The sequence below is a fragment of the Argopecten irradians genome, chromosome 6 (genome assembly GCF_041381155.1).
Source record: "Argopecten irradians isolate NY chromosome 6, Ai_NY, whole genome shotgun sequence".
In the NCBI taxonomy this organism is placed as follows: domain Eukaryota; kingdom Metazoa; phylum Mollusca; class Bivalvia; order Pectinida; family Pectinidae; genus Argopecten; species Argopecten irradians.
In genome coordinates this window covers 40022627-40044452 of record NC_091139.1, presented here as the reverse complement: position 1 = coordinate 40044452, position 21826 = coordinate 40022627, and the positions used below count along the sequence as shown (strand labels likewise).

The following is a 21826-nucleotide window of genomic DNA, read 5'->3' as shown; positions in this document are numbered from 1 at the left end:
GTTAGTATACCCTTTAACTATACAAATATAAATATGATGTTAGTATACCCTTTAACCTATACAAATATAAATATGATGTTAGTATACCCTTTAACCTATACAAATATATATATGATGTTAGTAACCCTTTAACCTATACAAATATAAATATGATGTTAGTATACCCTTTAACCTATACAAATATAATATGATGTTAGTATACCCTTTAACCTATACAAATATAAATATGATGTTAGTATACCCTTTAACCTATACAAATATAAATATGATGTTAGTATACCCTTTAACCTATACAAATATAATATAATGTTGTTAGTAACCCTTTAACCTATACAAATATAAATATGATGTTAGTATACCCTTTAACCTATACAAATATATATATGATGTTAGTAACCCTTTAACCTATACAAATATAAATACAATGTTAGTATACCCTTTAACCTATACAAATATAAATATGATGTTAGTATACCCTTTAACCTATACAAATATAAATATGATGTTAGTATACCCTTTAACCTATACAAATATAAATATGATGTTAGTATACCCTTTAACCTATACAAATATAAATATGATGTTAGTATACCCTTTAACCTATACAAATATAAATATGATGTTAGTATACCCTTTAACCTATACAAATATATATATGATGTTAGTATACCCTTTAACCTATACAAATATAAATATGATGTTAGTATACCCTTTAACCTATACAAATATATATATGATGTTAGTATACCCTTTAACCTATACAAATATATAATATGATGTTAGTATACCCTTTAACCTATACAAATATATATATATGATGTTAGTATACCCTTTAACCTATAGGAATATAAATATGATGTTAGTATACCCTTTAACCTATACAAATATATAAATATGATGTTAGTATACCCTTTAACCTATACAAATATATATATGATGTTAGTATACCCTTTAACCTATACAAATATAAATATGATGTTAGTATACCCTTTAACCTATACAAATATATAATATGATGTTAGTAACCCTTTAACCTATACAAATATAAATATGATGTTAGTATACCCTTTAACCTATACAAATATAATATGATGTTAGTATACCCTTTAACCTATACAAATATAAATATGATGTTAGTATACCCTTTAACCTATACAAATATATATATATGATGTTAGTATACCCTTTAAACCTATACAAATATAAATATGATGTTAGTATACCCTTTAACCTATAAAATATATATATGATGTTAGTATACCCTTTAACCTATACAAATATATATGAATATGATTTTTATTAGATGTTACCCTTTAACCTATACAAATATAAATATGATGTTAGTATACCCTTTAACCTATACAAATATAAATATGATGTTAGTATACCCTTTAACCTATACAAATATAAATATGATGTTAGTATACCCTTTAACCTATACAAATATAAATATGATGTTAGTATACCCTTTAACCTATACAAATATATATATGATGTTAGTATACCCTTTAACCTATACAAATATATATATGATGTTAGTATACCCTTTAACCTATACAAATATATATATGATGTTAGTATACCCTTTAACCTATACAAATATATATATATGATGTTAGTATACCCTTTAACCTATACAAATATAATATGATGTTAGTATACCCTTTAACCTATACAAATATAATATATGATGTTAGTATACCCTTTAACCTATACAAATATATAATATGATGTTAGTATACCCTTTAACCTATACAAATATATATATGATGTTAGTATACCCTTTAACCTATACAAATATAAATATGATGTTAGTATACCCTTTAACCTATACAAATATATATATGATGTTAGTATACCCTTTAACCTATACAAATATATATATGATGTTAGTATACCCTTTAACCTATACAAATATATATATGATGTTAGTATACCCTTTAACCTATACAAATATATATATATGATGTTAGTATACCCTTTAACCTATACAAATATATATATGATGTTAGTATACCCTTTAACCTATACAAATATATATATGATGTTAGTATACCCTTTAACCTATACAAATATATATATGATGTTAGTATACCCTTTAACCTATACAAATATAAATATGATGTTAGTAACCCTTTAACCTATACAAATATATATATGATGTTAGTAACCCTTTAACCTATACAAATATATATATGATGTTAGTAACCCTTTAACCTATACAAATATATATATGATGTTAGTATACCCTTTAACCTATACAAATATATATATGATGTTAGTATCCCTTTAACCTATACAAATATATATATATGATGTTAGTATACCCTTTAACCTATACAAATATATATATGATGTTAGTATACCCTTTAACCTATACAAATATATATATGATGTTAGTAACCCTTTAACTTATACAAATATATAAATATGATGTTAGTAACCCTTTAACCTATACAAATATATAATATGATGTTAGTAACCCTTTAACCTATACAAATATAAATATGATGTTAGTAACCCTTTAACCTATACAAATATATATATGATGTTAGTATACCCTTTAACCTATACAAATATAAATATGATGTTAGTATACCCTTTAACCTATACAAATATAAATATGATGTTAGTAACCCTTTAACCTATACAAATATATATATGATGTTAGTATACCCTTTAACCTATACAAATATAAATATGATGTTAGTATACCCTTTAACCTATACAAATATAAATATGATGTTAGTATACCCTTTAACCTATACAAATATAAATATGATGTTAGTATACCCTTTAACCTATACAACATATAAATATGATGTTAGTATACCCTTTAACCTATACAAATATATAATATATGTTAGTATACCCTTTAACCTATACAAATATAAATATGATGTTAGTATACCCTTTAACCTATACAAATATAAATATGATGTTAGTATACCCTTTAACCTATACAAATATATTGATGTTAGTATACCCTTTAACCTATACAAATATAAATATGATGTTAGTATACCCTTTAACCTATACAAATATAAATATGATGTTAGTATACCCTTTAACCTATACAAATATATATATATGATGTTAGTAACCCTTTAACCTATACAAATATATATATGATGTTAGTATACCCTTTAACCTATACAAATATAAATATGATGTTAGTATACCCTTTAACCTATACAAATATAAATATGATGTTAGTATACCCTTTAACCTATACAAATATATATATGATGTTAGTATACCCTTTAACCTATACAAATATAAATATGATGTTAGTATACCCTTTAACCTATACAAATATAATATGATGTTAGTATACCCTTTAACCTATACAAATATAAATATGATGTTAGTATACCCTTTAACCTATACAAATATATATATGATGTTAGTATACCCTTTAACCTATACAAATATAATATGATGTTAGTATACCCTTTAACCTATACAAATATAATATGATGTTAGTATACCCTTTAACCTATACAAATATATATATGATGTTAGTATACCCTTTAACCTATACAAATATAAATATGATGTTAGTATACCCTTTAACCTATAGGAATATAAATATGATGTTAGTATACCCTTTAACCTATACAAATATATATATGATGTTAGTATACCCTTTAACCTATACAAATATAAATATGATGTTAGTATACCCTTTAACCTATACAAATATATATATGATGTTAGTATACCCTTTAACCTATACAAATATATATATGATGTTAGTATACCCTTTAACCTATACAAATATAAATATGATGTTAGTATACCCTTTAACCTATACAAATATATATATGATGTTAGTATACCCTTTAACCTATACAAATATAAATATGATGTTAGTATACCCTTTAACCTATACAAATATAAATATGATGTTAGTATACCCTTTAACCTATACAAATATATATATGATGTTAGTATACCCTTTAACCTATACAAATATATATATGATGTTAGTATACCCTTTAACCTATACAAATATATATATGATGTTAGTATACCCTTTAACCTATACAAATATAAATATGATGTTAGTATACCCTTTAACCTATACAAATATATATATGATGTTAGTATACCCTTTAACCTATACAAATATATATATGATGTTAGTATACCCTTTAACCTATACAAATATATATATGATGTTAGTATACCCTTTAACCTATACAAATATAAATATGATGTTAGTATACCCTTTAACCTATACAAATATAAATATGATGTTAGTATACCCTTTAACCTATACAAATATATATATATGATGTTAGTATACCCTTTAACCTATACAAATATAAATATGATGTTAGTATACCCTTTAACCTATACAAATATAAATATGATGTTAGTATACCCTTTAACCTATACAAATATCAATACAATGTTAGTATACCCTTTAACCTATACAAATATAAATATGATGTTAGTATACCCTTTAACCTATACAAATATATATATGATGTTAGTATACCCTTTAACCTATACAAATATAAATATGATGTTAGTATACCCTTTAACCTATACAAATATAAATATGATGTTAGTATACCCTTTAACCTATACAAATATATATATGATGTTAGTATACCCTTTAACCTATACAAATATAAATATGATGTTAGTATACCCTTTAACCTATACAAATATATATATGATGTTAGTATACCCTTTAACCTATACAAATATAAATATGATGTTAGTATACCCTTTAACCTATACAAATATAAATATGATGTTAGTATACCCTTTAACCTATACAAATATATATATGATGTTAGTATACCCTTTAACCTATACAAATATAAATATGATGTTAGTATACCCTTTAACCTATACAAATATAAATATGATGTTAGTATACCCTTTAACCTATACAAATATAAATATGATGTTAGTATACCCTTTAACCTATACAAATATAAATATGATGTTAGTAACCCTTTAACCTATACAAATATAAATATGATGTTAGTATACCCTTTAACCTATACAAATATAAATATGATGTTAGTAACCCTTTAACCTATACAAATATAAATATGATGTTAGTATACCCTTTAACCTATACAAATATATATATGATGTTAGTAACCCTTTAACCTATACAAATATAAATATGATGTTAGTATACCCTTTAACCTATACAAATATAAATATGATGTTAGTATACCCTTTAACCTATACAAATATAAATATGATGTTAGTATACCCTTTAACCTATACAAATATAAATATGATGTTAGTATACCCTTTAACCTATACAAATATAAATATGATGTTAGTATACCCTTTAACCTATACAAATATAAATATGATGTTAGTATTTTATAATCCCTTTAACCTATTAGTATACCCTTTAATATACAAATATAAATATGATGTTAGTATTACCCTTTAACCTATACGAATATCAATACAATGTTAGTATTCCCTTTAACCATACAAATGTCAAAATGATGTTAGTATACCCTTTAGTCTATAAAGTACACAGTGTGATTTTATATTTCAAAATGATAACTTCAGAGTTCTGACCCCAGTTCCTTGGACATAAAAAAAATATAAAACCTGTAAAAAATAAAACCTGTAACTATACAGATTATTACAAATGCTTCCGTATCATGACATTTAATGTAATAGAGAGAAGATATATCTAGTATTGTGTTGACAGAAGATGTATTGTGTTGACATAATAATAACGTTCATGTCCTTTGTAGGTAATAATACATGCATTATGTTTATTTTCAGGATTTGAAATTGATCGATCCCGTTATGACAGACATTTTGGTAGGGACATGGCTTGCCTTGTCTGCTATAATCTGTCTCAACCTGTTTATTGCTCTGCTGTCAGACACATTCCAGAGGTGAGAGTCAATGTAATGCTATAGTATTATACCCACCTACTCCTATAACACCAACCTACCCCTATACTATAGGACTCAAACCTGTTTATTGCTCTGCTGTCAGACACATTCCAGAGGTGAGAGTCAATGTAATGCTATAGTATTATACCCACCTACTCCTATAACACCAACCTACCCCTATACTATAGGACTCAAACCTGTTTATCGCTCTGCTGTCAGACTCATTCCAGAGATGAGAGTCAATGTAATGCTATAGTATTATACCCACCTACTCCTATAACACAAACTTACCCCTATACTATACGACTCAACCTGTTTATTGCTCTGCTGTCAGACACATTCCAGAGGTGAGAGTCAATGTAATGCTATAGTATTATACCCACCTACTCCTATAACACAAACTTACCCCTATACTATACGACTCAACCTGTTTATTGCTCTGCTGTCAGACACATTCCAGAGATGAGAGTCAATGTAATGCTATAGTATTATACCCACCTACTCCTATAACACAAACTTACCCCTATACTATACGACTCAACCTGTTTATTGCTCTGCTGTCAGACACATTCCAGAGGTGAGAGTCAATGTAATGCTATAGTATTATACCCACCTACTCCTATAACACAAACTTACCCCTATACTATACGACTCAACCTGTTTATTGCTCTGCTGTCAGACACATTCCAGAGGTGAGAGTCAATGTAATGCTATAGTATTATACCCACCTACTCCTATAACACAAACTTACCCCTATACTATACGACTCAACCTGTTTATTGCTCTGCTGTCAGACACATTCCAGAGATGAGAGTCAATGTAATGCTATAGTATTATACCCACCTACTCCTATAACACAAACTTACCCCTATACTATACGACTCAACCTGTTTATTGCTCTGCTGTCAGACACATTCCAGAGGTGAGAGTCAATGTAATGCTATAGTATTATACCCACCTACTCCTATAACACAAACTTACCCCTATACTATACGACTCAACCTGTTTATTGCTCTGCTGTCAGACACATTCCAGAGGTGAGAGTCAATGTAATGCTATAGTATTATACCCACCTACTCCTATAACACAAACTTACCCCTATACTATACGACTCAACCTGTTTATTGCTCTGCTGTCAGACACATTCCAGAGATGAGAGTCAATGTAATGCTATAGTATTATACCCACCTACTCCTATAACACAAACTTACCCCTATACTATACGACTCAACCTGTTTATTGCTCTGCTGTCAGACACATTCCAGAGGTGAGAGTCAATGTAATGCTATAGTATTATACCCACCTACTCCTATAACACAAACTTACCCCTATACTATACGACTCAACCTGTTTATTGCTCTGCTGTCAGACACATTCCAGAGATGAGAGTCAATGTAATGCTATAGTATTATACCCACCTACTCCTATAACACCAACCTACCCCTATACTATACGACTCAACCCTGTTTATTGCTCTGCTGTCAGACACATTCCAGAGGTGAGAGTCAATGTAATGCTATAGTATTATACCCACCTACTCCTATAACACAAACTTACCCCTATACTATACGACTCAACCTGTTTATTGCTCTGCTGTCAGACACATTCCAGAGATGAGAGTCAATGTAATGCTATAGTATTATACCCACCTACTCCTATAACACAAACTTACCCCTATACTATACGACTCAACCTGTTTATTGCTCTGCTGTCAGACACATTCCAGAGGTGAGAGTCAATGTAATGCTATAGTATTATACCCACCTACTCCTATAACACCAACCTACCCCTATACTATAGGACTCAAACCTGTTTATTGCTCTGCTGTCAGACACATTCCAGAGATGAGAGTTAATGTAATGCTATAGTATTATACCCACCTACTCCTATAACACCAACCTACCCCTATACTATAGGACTCAAACCTGTTTATCGCTCTGCTGTCAGACTCATTCCAGAGATGAGAGTCAATGTAATGCTATAGTATTATACCCACCTACTCCTATAACAACCTACCCCTATACTAAAGGACTCAAACCTGTTTATTGCTCTGCTGTCAGACACATTCCAGAGGTGAGAGCCAAGTTTAAGTTTAAGGTTTAACATATCTTCAGGATAAATCGCTCACAGGTACAAGAAAAGATAGGAAAAGGAGTAGGAAAGGTAAAAGAATGTAAAGAAAATTAAGAGTGGGAGGAGATGTTTGTATCATCTATGTATATATTAATTTTGAAGACGACTCCTAGATCTTGACATTTCGTAAATCTAGCACCATTCAGTAGTAACTAGTCCAACCTCTCAAGAAAAAAAGGATAGGGTGGATCCTTACCTATCAATTTGGCAGTGAGATTATATAATTTATGAAAATGTTGATCTAAATTTTGATGTCATGTTTCAAAGTGTATGACAATGATGTCATCACGTTTTGTGTGTTCCAGAGTATGTGACAATGTTCATGTCATGACTCTTTGTGTTTCAGAGTGTATGAAAATATAAATGTTGATGTCATGACTTCTTGTATTCCAGAGTGTATGACAATGATGATGTCATCACTTTTTGTGTTCCAGGGTGTATGACAATGATGTCATCACTTTTTGTGTGTTCCAGAGTATGTGACAATGTTGATGTCATGACTTTTTGTATTCCAGAGTGTATGATAATGCTCAGGCCAATGCCATCATGCAGAAGGCCATTACATGTCTGAACTTCTGGGACGGCATGTCGACCAAGAACAGAAATAGATTCCTGGATTATATAGCCAAGGAGTGTTCCCCTCTCCAGGAATATTACGATGATGACATGACAGAGGAGGGCGAGGAAGACATGAAGAAAGTCACCATTCAAATAAAGGAGGACTTAGATGAGTTCAGGGAAATGTTTGCTGTCAAGTTCTTCTCGGGGAGCTCTGAACAAAGCATTGAGGTGAGTGTATTATCTACTTTTTAGTGTAGTCATTTTTTATAAATATTTGAAAAATGAGATGGTAAGTTTTTTTGTTTAATCTTGATTATTATTTTAATTAAACCAGCACTATGATTTAACTGTTTACTTGATAACGACAGAATTCTCCTATGAATCAGATGATAGTATGACCTGTTTCTAAGTCTACTGATGATGGATGTGATGGCTCAGTGACTAAAGTTCTTGTATTCTGTAGGGACCTGATAAGGAGGGTCTGGTCACCACTAAAATACTACAGGACGAGGTGACCAACCTACAGATCGGGCTACAAGAACTGAAGGACTCACAGAAGAAAATGCAACATAAGATGACGCAGGATATGAACGTCATCAAGTCCTTACTCCTACAGATGGCTGGTGGGACTGGTGGTGGTACTCTTACGGGGATGGAAGGTAAGGCTAAAGAGGATTCAGTAAGGAGTCATGTGGTTATTGGGTCAAAAGGAGACAATCTGGTGACAAGTCAGGTGGATATTGGGGATGTCAAAGGGAGATAATGTGGAAAGGAGTCATGTGGTTATTGGGTCAAAGGGAGACAATCTGGTGAGATTCAAGTTAGGTAGATTTTGGGGTTGTTGAAGGGAGATAATCTAGTAAGAAGTTAGGTGGATATTGGAAAGTCAAAGGAAGATAATCTTGTAAAAAGTTAGGTGGATATTGGGGATGTCAAAGGGAGATAATCTAGTAAGAAGTTAGGTGGATATTGGGGATGTCAAAGGGAGATGATCTGGTAAGAAGCTAGATGGATATTGGGGATGTCAAAGGGAGATAATCTGGTAAGAAGTTAGGTGGATATTGGGGATGTCAAAGAGAGATAATCTTGTAAGAAGTTAGGTGGATATTGGGGATGTCAAAGAGAGATAATCTGGTAAGAAGTTAGGTGGATATTGGGGATGTCGAAGGGAGATAATCTGGTAAGAAGTTAGGTGGATATTGGGATGTCAAAGGAAGACAATCTGGTGGGTAATGAGCTGTCATATTTAAACACCAGTCTATATTAATGAATGTGTTTTGTTTTACAGGGCTATTGGAGATAGCAGATGATGACACATCTCCCACTTCAACATTAACAGAGAGCAGGTAAAAATCACACATCAAAATCATGAAGATCGAGTCTCTCTCTTCTTTCATCACGCACCTCATCTCTACAACCATGAAATCAGGGCTTATATATTAGCATAATTCTTTGTAAAAATGAAACTAATTTCTGTAATGTCATTATACCCAAAATGATACCAATATACATCATATTGTTCTTAATATCATATTGGTTAATTGACAATTTCACTTTTTTCTTCTATATTGTTTTGAAATAGTGTATGCAAATTTTTTTTTAAAAAAGTAGCAGGAACATTCAGAGAGTATTTCATGATAACCGTTTGCCACCCTACAGTGAGAACAAATACAGTGTATTTTTGCCTGTCGCCCTGTTGATTGCTGTCTTGGGGTCCATAATAGTTGTACACGTTTTTGGTCATTTAACATTGGTCGTGTTTATTCCTGTTACCTAGACGACGATCAAAGTCAGCTGACAAGAAGAAGAAAAAGAAAAGACACCATCCTGACCAATCAGATAAGGAGGCTCCAAGTAAGAAAGTCCGTCAAAGTGATTTTGAAAGTGCATAAATAGTTATAACCAGACAGTCATTCCCCGTTATAATTCTAAGTGAGAATCTGTCGCTTATTTTGTGTCTGGTTGAGAAGAATATATGAATTTGTGTTTAACTGGTAAATTTTGTTTGTTCAAAGTTTCATCATTTTGATTTATAACGAGAAAAAGGAATTTTAAAAAAATGTAATCTCACTAAAAGCCCTTTTGCAGCATATACATTTTTTCTAAAAGTGGTGTATAATGTCAATATTTGTTTTCCCTACAGTCCCTCCCGTATCAGGTGAACGCCACGTTGACGTAAGCTACCCAGATTTCTCGGCGGGTGTTGTTCCCCAGGTAACCGCTACTAGCAGCAGATTTTTACAGGTGGTTACTATGATTTCCCTAAGAGTAGCTAGGTAGATGTAATAGAGGACTCACATGAATGGTTGTATGATAATATGAAAAGTCATTGTATTGCCGTCAGTGTAAATTCTACGTAACACATAATAATATTAATAGAGACTATTTTCGGAGTTTATAAAACTTGTGTCAGTCCCTTAATTCATACTTATCAGTGTGTTATTATTAATTAAAACAAAGTCACTGTATGTAACCTACATTTTGACTGATAGATTGGCTTCCATCAAAGAAAATGTTTACTGACATTTTACAATAGCCATAAGTTCATGGTATCAAATGCAACTTTCATTACAAAGATTTACATATAAATCATTGAACTTGTTAAATCTGAAAACCTTTTTATCCTTAAGTTGGTATGAAAACTTTGGAATTAGTAATTTTTGGAGGCTTGAGTTAAGTGGTTAGTGTCAAGTTTCACTTGGATATTTTGTTTAATAGTGTTTAACACCTTTACTGTACTTTTTCATGTCAGTGAATTGTTGCATTATGGTAAAGATGTAAAGACTTAATTAGACAAATATGTTTATATAACAGGATCCTACCACAGATTGTTGACCAGAACACACTGTCCACTGAAGACTGACAAGTACATACCTGATATACAGAGGTCAACTGCCAGGCTAGGACTGACCAGTACATCAGGACTGACCAGAAGAAGAAGCTGGACCTATTAGTGCCACATGGACGGTGTTCTCAACATGGGAAAAAGGTCAATTGTATACATGTTCAGACTTTACAATATCAGGGAAGATTATTATCAGCCTGGCAAAGGATGTAGAAATCGATATTAAATTATGTACTGAAATTGTTATTTTTAATTTAAATTTGTGTATGTGATAGTGTCATATTTACATACTAATGGACCAGTTTCATATATCATTGTGGGTCCTATCAGCTTTAATGTGTACTGAAGATTGTTTAGATTATTATTGTAAATGTATGTAATTTATAGGTGTACCAGTTAATATTGATAGGCATCATTAGCAAGGGGAGATAATCCACTAAATCAGGTACAATGACTGAATGTACATCTATGAACTAGAAGTGCTTTTTGATGATCTTTATCAGTGTACATGTATATTGTAAAATAGTCTTTTATCAAATCACATGCTGTACGTTGTAGAAAATAGTATTGTCTTTACAGTTTTAATGTGATACAAATTGGATGTTTTCAGTGTTATTTTGAGCTTAAAAGACATGTGGCCAATTTATACCTTATATAGTGTCAATTAATACATTGTAGTTTGATTTCCTATAGAGAAGTTTTACGTCTATATGTCTGCATGTATATCTAAATTTGTTTTGTGCCTTTATGTAGCTCTAAGATGTTTTAAATTCTACTTTTGGTGCTGATATGGTACTTATAACATTACTTATAGCTAGCTAACACTGCTGGTGCTAGGCTTCCTTCTCAATCGGTTTTCTCTCTTGTTTAACTTTGTATGCATGTTTCATTAGTTTTTGCCTTGTTGAATACTTTGGGACATTTGTAGCTTTATAGTTCGACTATTGTTTATTTTTTGTTTTGATCATTTCCTTCCTTCTGGTTAAATGATATTATGTGTCAACTTTGTAATTACATTATACAATTAACATGAACCAATCACAGCTATAGTTCCAAGTATTGATATTTGGCCAATTGCATATGAAATAAATTTGAAAGTGAAACCAACCACTAGATCTCCATCTCTGGGTTATGAATTTGAAACCCATATGGGGCTGTAGCCAATCACTGACTGTAGGTCGGGATTTTTATTCTCATCATTTTTTTAAATAAATGAAATGTTTTCTCTCATAAGAAATCCCTGATGATGATTCTTCATCCACTGCCATTTGATGTCTACAGCTGTAGTAATCATGAATACCTCTATATTTTATTACATAACCAAACCTGTAAGTTTTTATACATTCTTATGTGTTTCCTTCATTAAAATGAAGTGATTTCATCTTTGTACATACTTAATTGATTAATAATCATTGTGCCTTATACATGAATATATCTATATATTAGCACCCTTGGAAACCCAGTGTTGGGCCACTTTGCTCCTTTTTTATCAGACTGTTAAAACATGGGTAACCGTCGATGATATATTAGATACACTCTAATTTCTACTAATCTCATTGGCTAAAACTAAGTTACGGGGAGGTCAACAATTTGTCGGGTCAATATTACTAACCTGGATCATTGTTGGGTTTGTCAACTTACATTGCCCAAGCATTGAGTTCCTCAGGATAGTGTCCTCAGACCATTATTCTTATTGTTATTAATGTGCACATCAAATGATTCTATCGACATTTAAAAAAAAAAAAATTGTAACTAATCTAATAACATTTGATTTGGTCAATTCCGTCTTTAGATATTACAGTGTTAGCTCCCTTGCGGGTAGGTATCGATTGTTACGTCATTATTTTGTGAGCGCAATTCACGTCGTTTTCTCCATAACGTATGACGTTACGCTCGCAAACACATGACGTCACAATCAATGCCTTCCCGCATGGGCAGATAACTCTGTAACATGCAAATACAGAATATGTTGCTGTACCGCCATTTACCTGAATGAAAATAATACAATTTGTTGATACAATTTTGTGATACCAGTTGCATATTGTAAGTATATCATGGGTAACGTAATTGACCCAATATTAGCATCAAGGGCACTAAAAAAAATTGTTAAAATGTGGGAGCGTAAAAGTTAAACTAAACTTTCACAGACATAAGCCAACTATCAATTTTACCTGGAATTTGGGCATGTGACTTATACTCTGAAAAATATGGTACATGTATACAGTTTTATATTTTCAGTGTGCATTTAATTTGATAAAAGTGAAATTGAGGCCAAAAAATGGAAAGGGGCACTTATTGAGTCAAATATGGTACTTTATTGAAATTCATCCTTCTAAAGGGTGTTTGAGGGATCAAAGGCTTTAACCCTCCAATACAAGATTACCATGACATTGAGACTCTAAGCTTATTTTGAGTACATTATTTCTTGTGACTAACTATAAAAGTAAATGCCAACAGACTTAAAAAAAGTTGATGTTTGACAGTCATTCCTGAAAACGACTAGAGAACTTTTAATTTTAGTAATTCCATAATACGACAAGAGAACTATTAATTTTATTTTGCATTTTAGTCCCATAAATAAGAATTTATTATTTACCAGATGACCTTCGACCTCGACATATGAACTGTCTCACAATACATTCATACGAACAAGTATTTTTCAAATTCAAAATGATTTAGAAACGTGTAGTTCACATTTGCTAGTCATTGTTTTATATTGTGTATATCCATTTATTTAGAACCATATAACACCAATCTTTAACCTCTATAAGTATTTATGCTGAAGTTGACATATAGGGTTTCTGACAGACCAACAAACATCATTATCAAAGAAATAGGAACATTTCTAAATTTAAACAACAAACTATGTACACATGTGCTTAATTGTTTGAAAAAAAACCAACAACTTTTGTAATTTCATTCTAAATTTCATTCACTCCAATGATATGAGATTATAGCAGGAAAATATAAAGGATTTGGTAAATCTATTAGTTTATCATAGATTCTCCATCAAGTAGGAAATTACCAATTATCTAACTGTTACTAAAATGTTTCTCATTTTATAATTTTTTGATCAGTTTTATTCATTTAATAGCTTGTAACTTGCTAGGATATTAATATTTGATTACATGATAGTGATTGTATTAATTCTTTAACTATTACGAGGCTGTGATCTGGGAGGATTTTAAACTCAGATAGAACACAATGTATACAAGTGTAGTTAATTTTAATGTACATGTTCATTAACCATAATTTTACTGCAAATCTGAACAAAATGCTGTGATATTTTCTATGATATAATAGTGTCGTTTTTGTTTGTATATAAATATTTATATCTAAAATATCAAATATATATCAATTTTGTACATTTTAACCTGTAAGATGCCATGTCTAGCATGGCAGACATATTTAACATAGATAACTCCAAACTTGAAATAAATTTTCTTATGAAGAAAAGAAATATTTAGTTTTTCTTGTCTTTTATGGTATTCAATTGTCCATATAGTTTTTATTTCCTGAATGGCATCAGAATGTCACGTTTCTTTTACTTTAAAAAGCAATATTTTATACTACAAACTGATCTTTGCGGTAGTTTTATTTGAAAAGTGTAGACTTTGAATCGCTAATTCATGCACAGCACGAAATTTCTTAAAAGGTTACGTTCTTTATTGATCCACTAAATTGCACTTTTTACATTCGCACTAAAATTTGACGACTTAATAAATTTGTTTACAGTAGACTTATGACCCGACAGCTAGGTGAGCCCTTACTTTGTCACACCTGTCTGGCTATGCCAATGACAAATAAAATTAGTGGTTTATATATAAAACCGTGACATCATCCAACCACCCCATAGAGGTACTGTACAGGGCATAGTATTGATGTTGGACCCAAAAAACTAATTCAAAATAAAAAAAAATTGGTTACATAAAAAAAATCTTACTTCAGGTGTAGTGTACCAAACCCCAAAACAATCAGTAAAACATCAATTACAACAAATTTTAATTTTTACCTGAAATTCACCATGTACAGTACCTGTTGATCAGGTAACTTCTCCACTTTATACAATGATGGTTTATAGACTTGGTTAATTTATTATCACCCGACACTAAAGTGAGATGCAATGATGTGGCATATGTCAGGGCGTTGTATCAGAGGTGAAGGTCACTAGGTCACCATCTTTAATTTAAACATTAAACATCCCCCCCAACTTTTTTAGATCTGAAGTGGTAAGATGTTTTATATAGTTATGAAGCTATTTGGAGTAAAACAAGGTGTTGATTGACTTAGGGTCCAGGGTCAAGGTCATGGGGACATTGTCTTTGATAATTCCCAAAAGTCATCTGAGCCCATCCATGATATTCCAGGGGTTCTGATCACATACAATCTCTACACCCCTGGACTATCTCAGCAAAACTGGAGGCAGCTCAGAGGAACAAACCTGAACAATCAAAGGCCAGCAAAAAATTCCCTTGAAGACTACAGAGAGAGTGACGCCCAACTGCAAAGTCACACAGTTAACCACAGTGTACCATTATACAGCTCTTTTGATGTACATCAAAGGACTAAATTACCTGTTCCTTTCTGTTGTCTCCAGTTTTACTATGAGAGATAGTCCACGGGTGTAGAGATTATAAGTGATCGAAACCCCTGGAGTATCGAGGATGTCTGAGCATAGATCAAATCCTTCAGGTCCCAGAGTAAGGTTTGTAAGGTTTGTAAGTTAAATAAGTATACTGAAACTCGGCTGTAAAACTATATTAAAAATAAGTCAAAGATAATTGATAAAATAAAAAAATTAAAAACAACATCAATGAAATACAATAAACAAATTGTCATGGTTCATCTTTTTTTTTTTTTTTCATCAGAGAAATCATCGGGTTTTTTTTTAAGACTCTTCACCATAATCATCAACTCAGAAAACTGATTTGTGACATTCAAGTAGAAACGATAACATAAGTTATACATTAATGTATGTAAACTGTAATGTATTGTAAAACTTTAAAGCTGTCTTTTTATATAAATCAATAAAACCTTGTGGGATATCAAATATAAAATCATTGTTTGTTAAAATAGACCATTAAAGGTAGAACAACATCAAAATAACGTTTTAGCAAAAGTTATTCACATGCAAATAATGTCAAAGAAAAAAAAAATTATAAGAAAAGGTACGAAAATCATAAATCATTATATTTATGAATCATTAATAAAATTGTAAAGATGTTTTTAATGAAAATTGAAGAATGTAATACTGAAAGATGCAAACGGGTGCAAAACTATGACAAATGTCTAGTAAAAACATTTTTTTAAATTAATTTAAAATTTGTACATGTAGATACTCTTACTAAACTTTCCATTTTCATTTCATTTAAAATTTTGCCTTTTTTATTTCTGGAAATTTACATTTACTACCTCTACATATACATTTTACAGTTATTTCATTTTTTTTCTACAAAATATACACATTACATTGCTTGGGACCTTTTATAGTTTTACATAAACAGTTTTTCAGAAACATGGAATGCCACCTCCACAGAACCTGGTCCTCCGCCGCTGTTTAGATTTCTCAGCTGATAATTCCTTACAGGTTACTTCTGATTTGGCTTCCTTAACACCATCAGAGAGGTCAATGACAATTTTAGGAATGATATCATTTACATTGATGATCTCAAACTCCTCAGTCCTGGTACTGTTCATCTGTAGAGTTATAACAACAAAGAAACAATCAATTTTAAAATGAACAATTAATCATATTTAATTTAACAGTGTCTTTATAGTGAAAATACTGTGCCAAGTTCTGGAATGATGATTTTCTGCCTTTATAGTAAATATCCTAAATGCTTGTGCTGAGTTATAACCTGACCATTTGCCAAAATCAGTTTAGTGATAAATCAAATGTCCATTGTCAATTATTAAAAGTCTTCAACCTCACTTGAATTGTTCATGGGTGTATTCTTGACGGAGTTCATTTAGCAATGCTTATAATAATTGCTTTTATATGTAACAACTGGATGTATTAATATAATCTGTAATTTACATCAAGAGAAATTTGAAAAAAAAAAAGAAAAAAAAATGATATACATGTACATTGTATACTTACTGGACAGATCAAATCCAGCAGTGATTTTGAGGGTTTGTATTTGAAAACTTGAGGGAAAAGAGCATCTGGGCAGAAGAAAAAATAGCAATTAGGAAAAAAAATGTATATTGATAGAAACTTGTACATGTCATCAACGCATAGACTAAAAACTGAATTTAGGTATAATTCAGGATATATTCTTTATAAGCACTGAAACTATAACTTGAATAATTATTAGTACGAATTAAAAATTGATATTTCATGTCTACAATGTGTTATTTTTATTGGGTTTTTTTTATGAAATGACATATGTGTTATGTTTAAGAAATATTACTAGATCAATACCTGTTGTATTGATGGTGAGAAGATTTCTCCACAAGTCCACACGTTCTCTGTATTTCTGGCGGAGATGGTGATCCTCCATTTCTGGTAAACATTCCACCCAGACCTTGGTCATGGACACATCTCGCAGGGCTGACACCTCACTGTCTGTTTAATTAATATAAACATCGTACAACTGTGATATGTTTCTCTGAATGCAAATTAATATCATTGGAGAAACTGTCTTAATTGGTTGAACCCTTTGTAGTAAACCTCTCTGCTAGGAATTATTCATGATGCTATTAAATAAATGAAAATAAAAATTATGATATCCATTTGGGTATGACTTAGGACATCTAGATTACTAGGTAAATGTTCAACTGATCATCTGATCGAGGTTAAGAGAAGATCTCTAGCCAAGAGGTATACAATATAGAGGCTAATACACCAATACATGTAATCATCTATTTTTTTAATTGCTATCATTATACTTATAGGTTAGTAAGAAGGACACATTAAGACAACGTATTTCACAATGATCTGTGTGTATTAGATTCAGATATTTAAAGTAAACATGTGTACGAGAAGAATATATTTACAGCATTTAAGACAATGGAAAGCATTCCAATGTTGAATAATAGAAATAAGAGCAAGACCATCATCAACATCAAATGGAATAACAGTAGCCTTACATGTGTGTTTGAGAAGGTATTGTTTCCACTTTGGTACATCAGCTGTGTCAGGTTTGGTCGGGAACAGTTTCTTATTACCTGTAGGAATAGAGAACAAAAGCAATTTATTTTTCAATCAAACATGTCTACCATATAATACTAATACCTTATATATACTTTCTCTTATGCTTCTCTTTATTTGAGACCAACACTATATTAATATGATCATTATATTCCTCATCAACTTGCATGCACATCCATAGAGGTACAGAAATTAAGATTTTATCTTCATTATGACATTTCATTTGGTAACTATGGTAACCATGTAATTCTATATAGTTTGTCATCTTTGAAAACAATATCTAGAATCTCTATTAAGAAACTTACCATAAACAAACAGATGAAGTGGAGAGGGCTCAGCTAGATGAACATCCTCTATTCATTAAGAAACAAACAAGAATATTTAAAAAGGAGTTAAATGAAAACATGATATGTTAAAGGGGGGACAAGAACTTTGCTTAGAATAATGAGAACAAATCTGTTTACATCAAAGCATGTTTATTGATTTGCTATGGAGATGTTGATGGATTTACTTTGGAGATGTTCATTGATTTGTTATGGAGAAGTTCATTGATTTGCTATGGAGATGTTCGTTGATTTGTTATGGAGATGTTCATTGATTTGCTATGGAGATGTTCATTGATTTGTTATGGAGATGGATTTGTCATGGAGATGTTCATTGATTTGTTATTGAGATGTTGATTGATTAGTTATGGAGATGTTCGTTGATTTGTTATGGAGATGTTCGTTGATTTGTTATGGAGATGTTCGTTGATTTGCTATGGAAATGTTCATTGATTTGTTATGGAGATGTTCGTTGATTTGTTATGGAGATGTTCGTTGATTTGTTATGGAGATGTTCGTTGATTTGTTATGGAGATGTTCGTTGATTTGTTATGGAGATGTTCGTTGATTTGTTATGGAGAAGTTGATTGATTTGCTTTGGAGATGTTCATTGATTTGTTATGGAGATGGATTTGTTATGGAGATGTTCGTTGATTTGCTATGGAGATGTTCGTTGATTTGTTATGGAGATGTTCGTTGATTTGTTATGGAGAAGTTGATTGATTTGCTTTGGAGATGTTCATTGATTTGCTATGGAGATGTTCATTGATTTGCTATGAAGATGTTCGTTGATTTGTTATGGAGATGTTCGTTGATTTGTTATGGAGATGTTCATTGATTTGCTATGGAGATGTTCGTTGATTTGTTATGGAGATGTTCGTTGATTTGTTATGGAGATGTTCGTTGATTTGTTATGGAGATGTTCGTTGATTTGTTATGGAGATGGATTTGTTATGGAGATGTTCGTTGATTTGTTATTGAGATGTTGATTGATTAGTTATGGAGATGTTCGTTGATTTGTTATGGAGATGAATTTGTTATGGAGAAGTTGATTGATTTGCTTTGGAGATGTTCATTGATTTGCTATGGAGATGTTCGTTGATTTGTTATGGAGATGTTCGTTGATTTGTTATGGAGATGTTCGTTGATTTGTTATGGAGATGTTCGTTGATTTGTTATGGAGATGTTCGTTGATTTGTTATGGAGATGTTCGTTGATTTGTTATGGAGATGTTCGTTGATTTGTTATGGAGATGTTCATTGATTTGCTATGGAGATGTTCGTTGATTTGTTATGGAGATGTTCGTTGATTTGTTATGGAGATGTTCGTTGATTTGTTATGGAGATGTTCGTTGATTTGTTATGGAGATGTTCGTTGATTTGTTATGGAGATGTTCGTTGATTTGTTATGGAGATGTTCGTTGATTTGTTATGGAGATGTTCGTTGATTTGTTATGGAGATGTTCGTTGATTTGTTATGGAGATGTTCGTTGATTTGTTATGGAGATGTTCGTTGATTTGTTATGGAGATGTTCTTGATTTGTTATGGAGATGTTCGTTGATTTGTTATGGAGATGTTCGTTGATTTGTTATGGAGATGTTCGTTGATTTGTTATGGAGATGTTCGTTGATTTGTTATGGAGATGTTCGTTGATTTGTTATGGAGATGTTCGTTGATTTGTTATGGAGATGTTCGTTGATTTGTTATGGAGATGTTCGTTGATTTGTTATGGAGATGTTCGTTGATTTGTTATGGAGATGTTCGTTGATTTGTTATGGAGATGTTCATTGATTTGTTATGGAGATGTTCATTGATTTGCTATGGAGATGTTCGTTGATTTGCTATGGAGATGTTCGTTGATTTGATATGGAGATGTTCATTGATTTGCTATGGAGATGTTCGTTGATTTGTTATGGAGAAGTTGATTGATTTGCTTTGGAGATGTTCGTTGATTTGCTAGGGGGATGTTCGTTGATTTTTTATGGAAATGTTCATTGATTTGCTAGGGAGAAATTCCATAAAAACCATTGTAACACCAACAGATCGCTCACCTTTATCCATTTCAGTAAGAGCCTCTCTGAAAATGTCTGCACACATTTCCTGGACAATGGTGTCGATACTAAATCCAGATGCAACATCCATAATCAATGACGCTGAAGAAAACAAAACATTTTAGCACTTAAAATTAATGCAATTCCAGGTTTTCATGAACCTTTTGGTGTAAAATTTATATGGAGAATCTACTGACCATCAATGCTAATGCGATACTTGAGTCGTTTAGTCCTGGTCTAATCGAGTCTAGAGAATGTTAACTGTAGGCAGGGCCTACATGTAGGTCTGTTTATGTTCAAAGTATGCCATTTGACAATAATGCGGAAATCTTATTAATTCGAGGAACTAGATATCATAAAATAATTTCACACAATTTGACACATCTAAAGGCATGCTTACATTTCTCTTTCAAGTGTTGAATAATCCCGCTCGGAAACTTGCGTCGATATTTGCCGCTAGAATGGTTGCTATGTACACAATAACAATGACGTCACAAAAGACTTCGCCAATCGGATCTCCTTGTTTTCTAGAAAGACGACGAGGTTTTCCGATGGAAACACAACACATGTAGGTTTTTTCCAAACACTTGATTTTTTTTTTAAATGAGAACTTACTGACAATATAGGCAAGAAATCAATACCTGTCAGCTGTTTGCTGACGATACCAAGATCTTCTCGGATGTAAATAATGAAGCTGACAAACATGGACTACAAAATGACCTGGACAATCTTCATAAGTGGTCTGAAATATGGCAACTAAAATTTAATGCCAGTAAATGTAAACGCCCCGAAAAGACGAAAATTAACAAACCTTAAATTTCGTCTTTTCGTCTTTTCGGGGCGAAAAGACGAAAATTAACAAA

General features: G+C 31.4%; 2 protein-coding genes across 6 annotated transcripts in view; one reads left to right on the top strand and one right to left on the bottom strand.

Moving 5' to 3' along the window:
* Positions 1-14896, top strand: part of LOC138325866 (uncharacterized) — a 47279-nt gene extending 32383 nt beyond the window's left edge. For 4 of the 5 annotated variants that reach the window (XM_069271842.1, XM_069271843.1, XM_069271840.1 and 1 more), the window contains 7 exons: positions 5782-5897; positions 8546-8819; positions 9055-9250; positions 9880-9937; positions 10369-10445; positions 10735-10835; positions 11406-14896. In XM_069271842.1, coding sequence (XP_069127943.1) covers positions 5782-5897; positions 8546-8819; positions 9055-9250; positions 9880-9937; positions 10369-10445; positions 10735-10835; positions 11406-11426 — 843 coding nt within the window. In that variant the 3' untranslated portion in view covers positions 11427-14896. The remainder of the gene's footprint in view (positions 1-5781; positions 5898-8545; positions 8820-9054; positions 9251-9879; positions 9938-10368; positions 10446-10734; positions 10836-11405) is intronic. The other variant, XM_069271844.1, reaches the window with a different exon arrangement.
* LOC138325867 (uncharacterized) lies at positions 14850-21489 on the bottom strand. The gene is made up of 7 exons (XM_069271845.1): positions 21364-21489; positions 20964-21065; positions 18895-18942; positions 18529-18606; positions 17861-18004; positions 17537-17601; positions 14850-17133 (listed from the first exon to the last, which is right to left on the bottom strand). Exons 2-7 carry the CDS (start codon positions 21052-21054, stop codon positions 16945-16947), a joined length of 615 nt encoding a protein of 204 aa, XP_069127946.1. The 5' UTR covers positions 21055-21065; positions 21364-21489; the 3' UTR covers positions 14850-16944.
* Between the last annotated feature and the right edge of the window lie 337 nt (positions 21490-21826).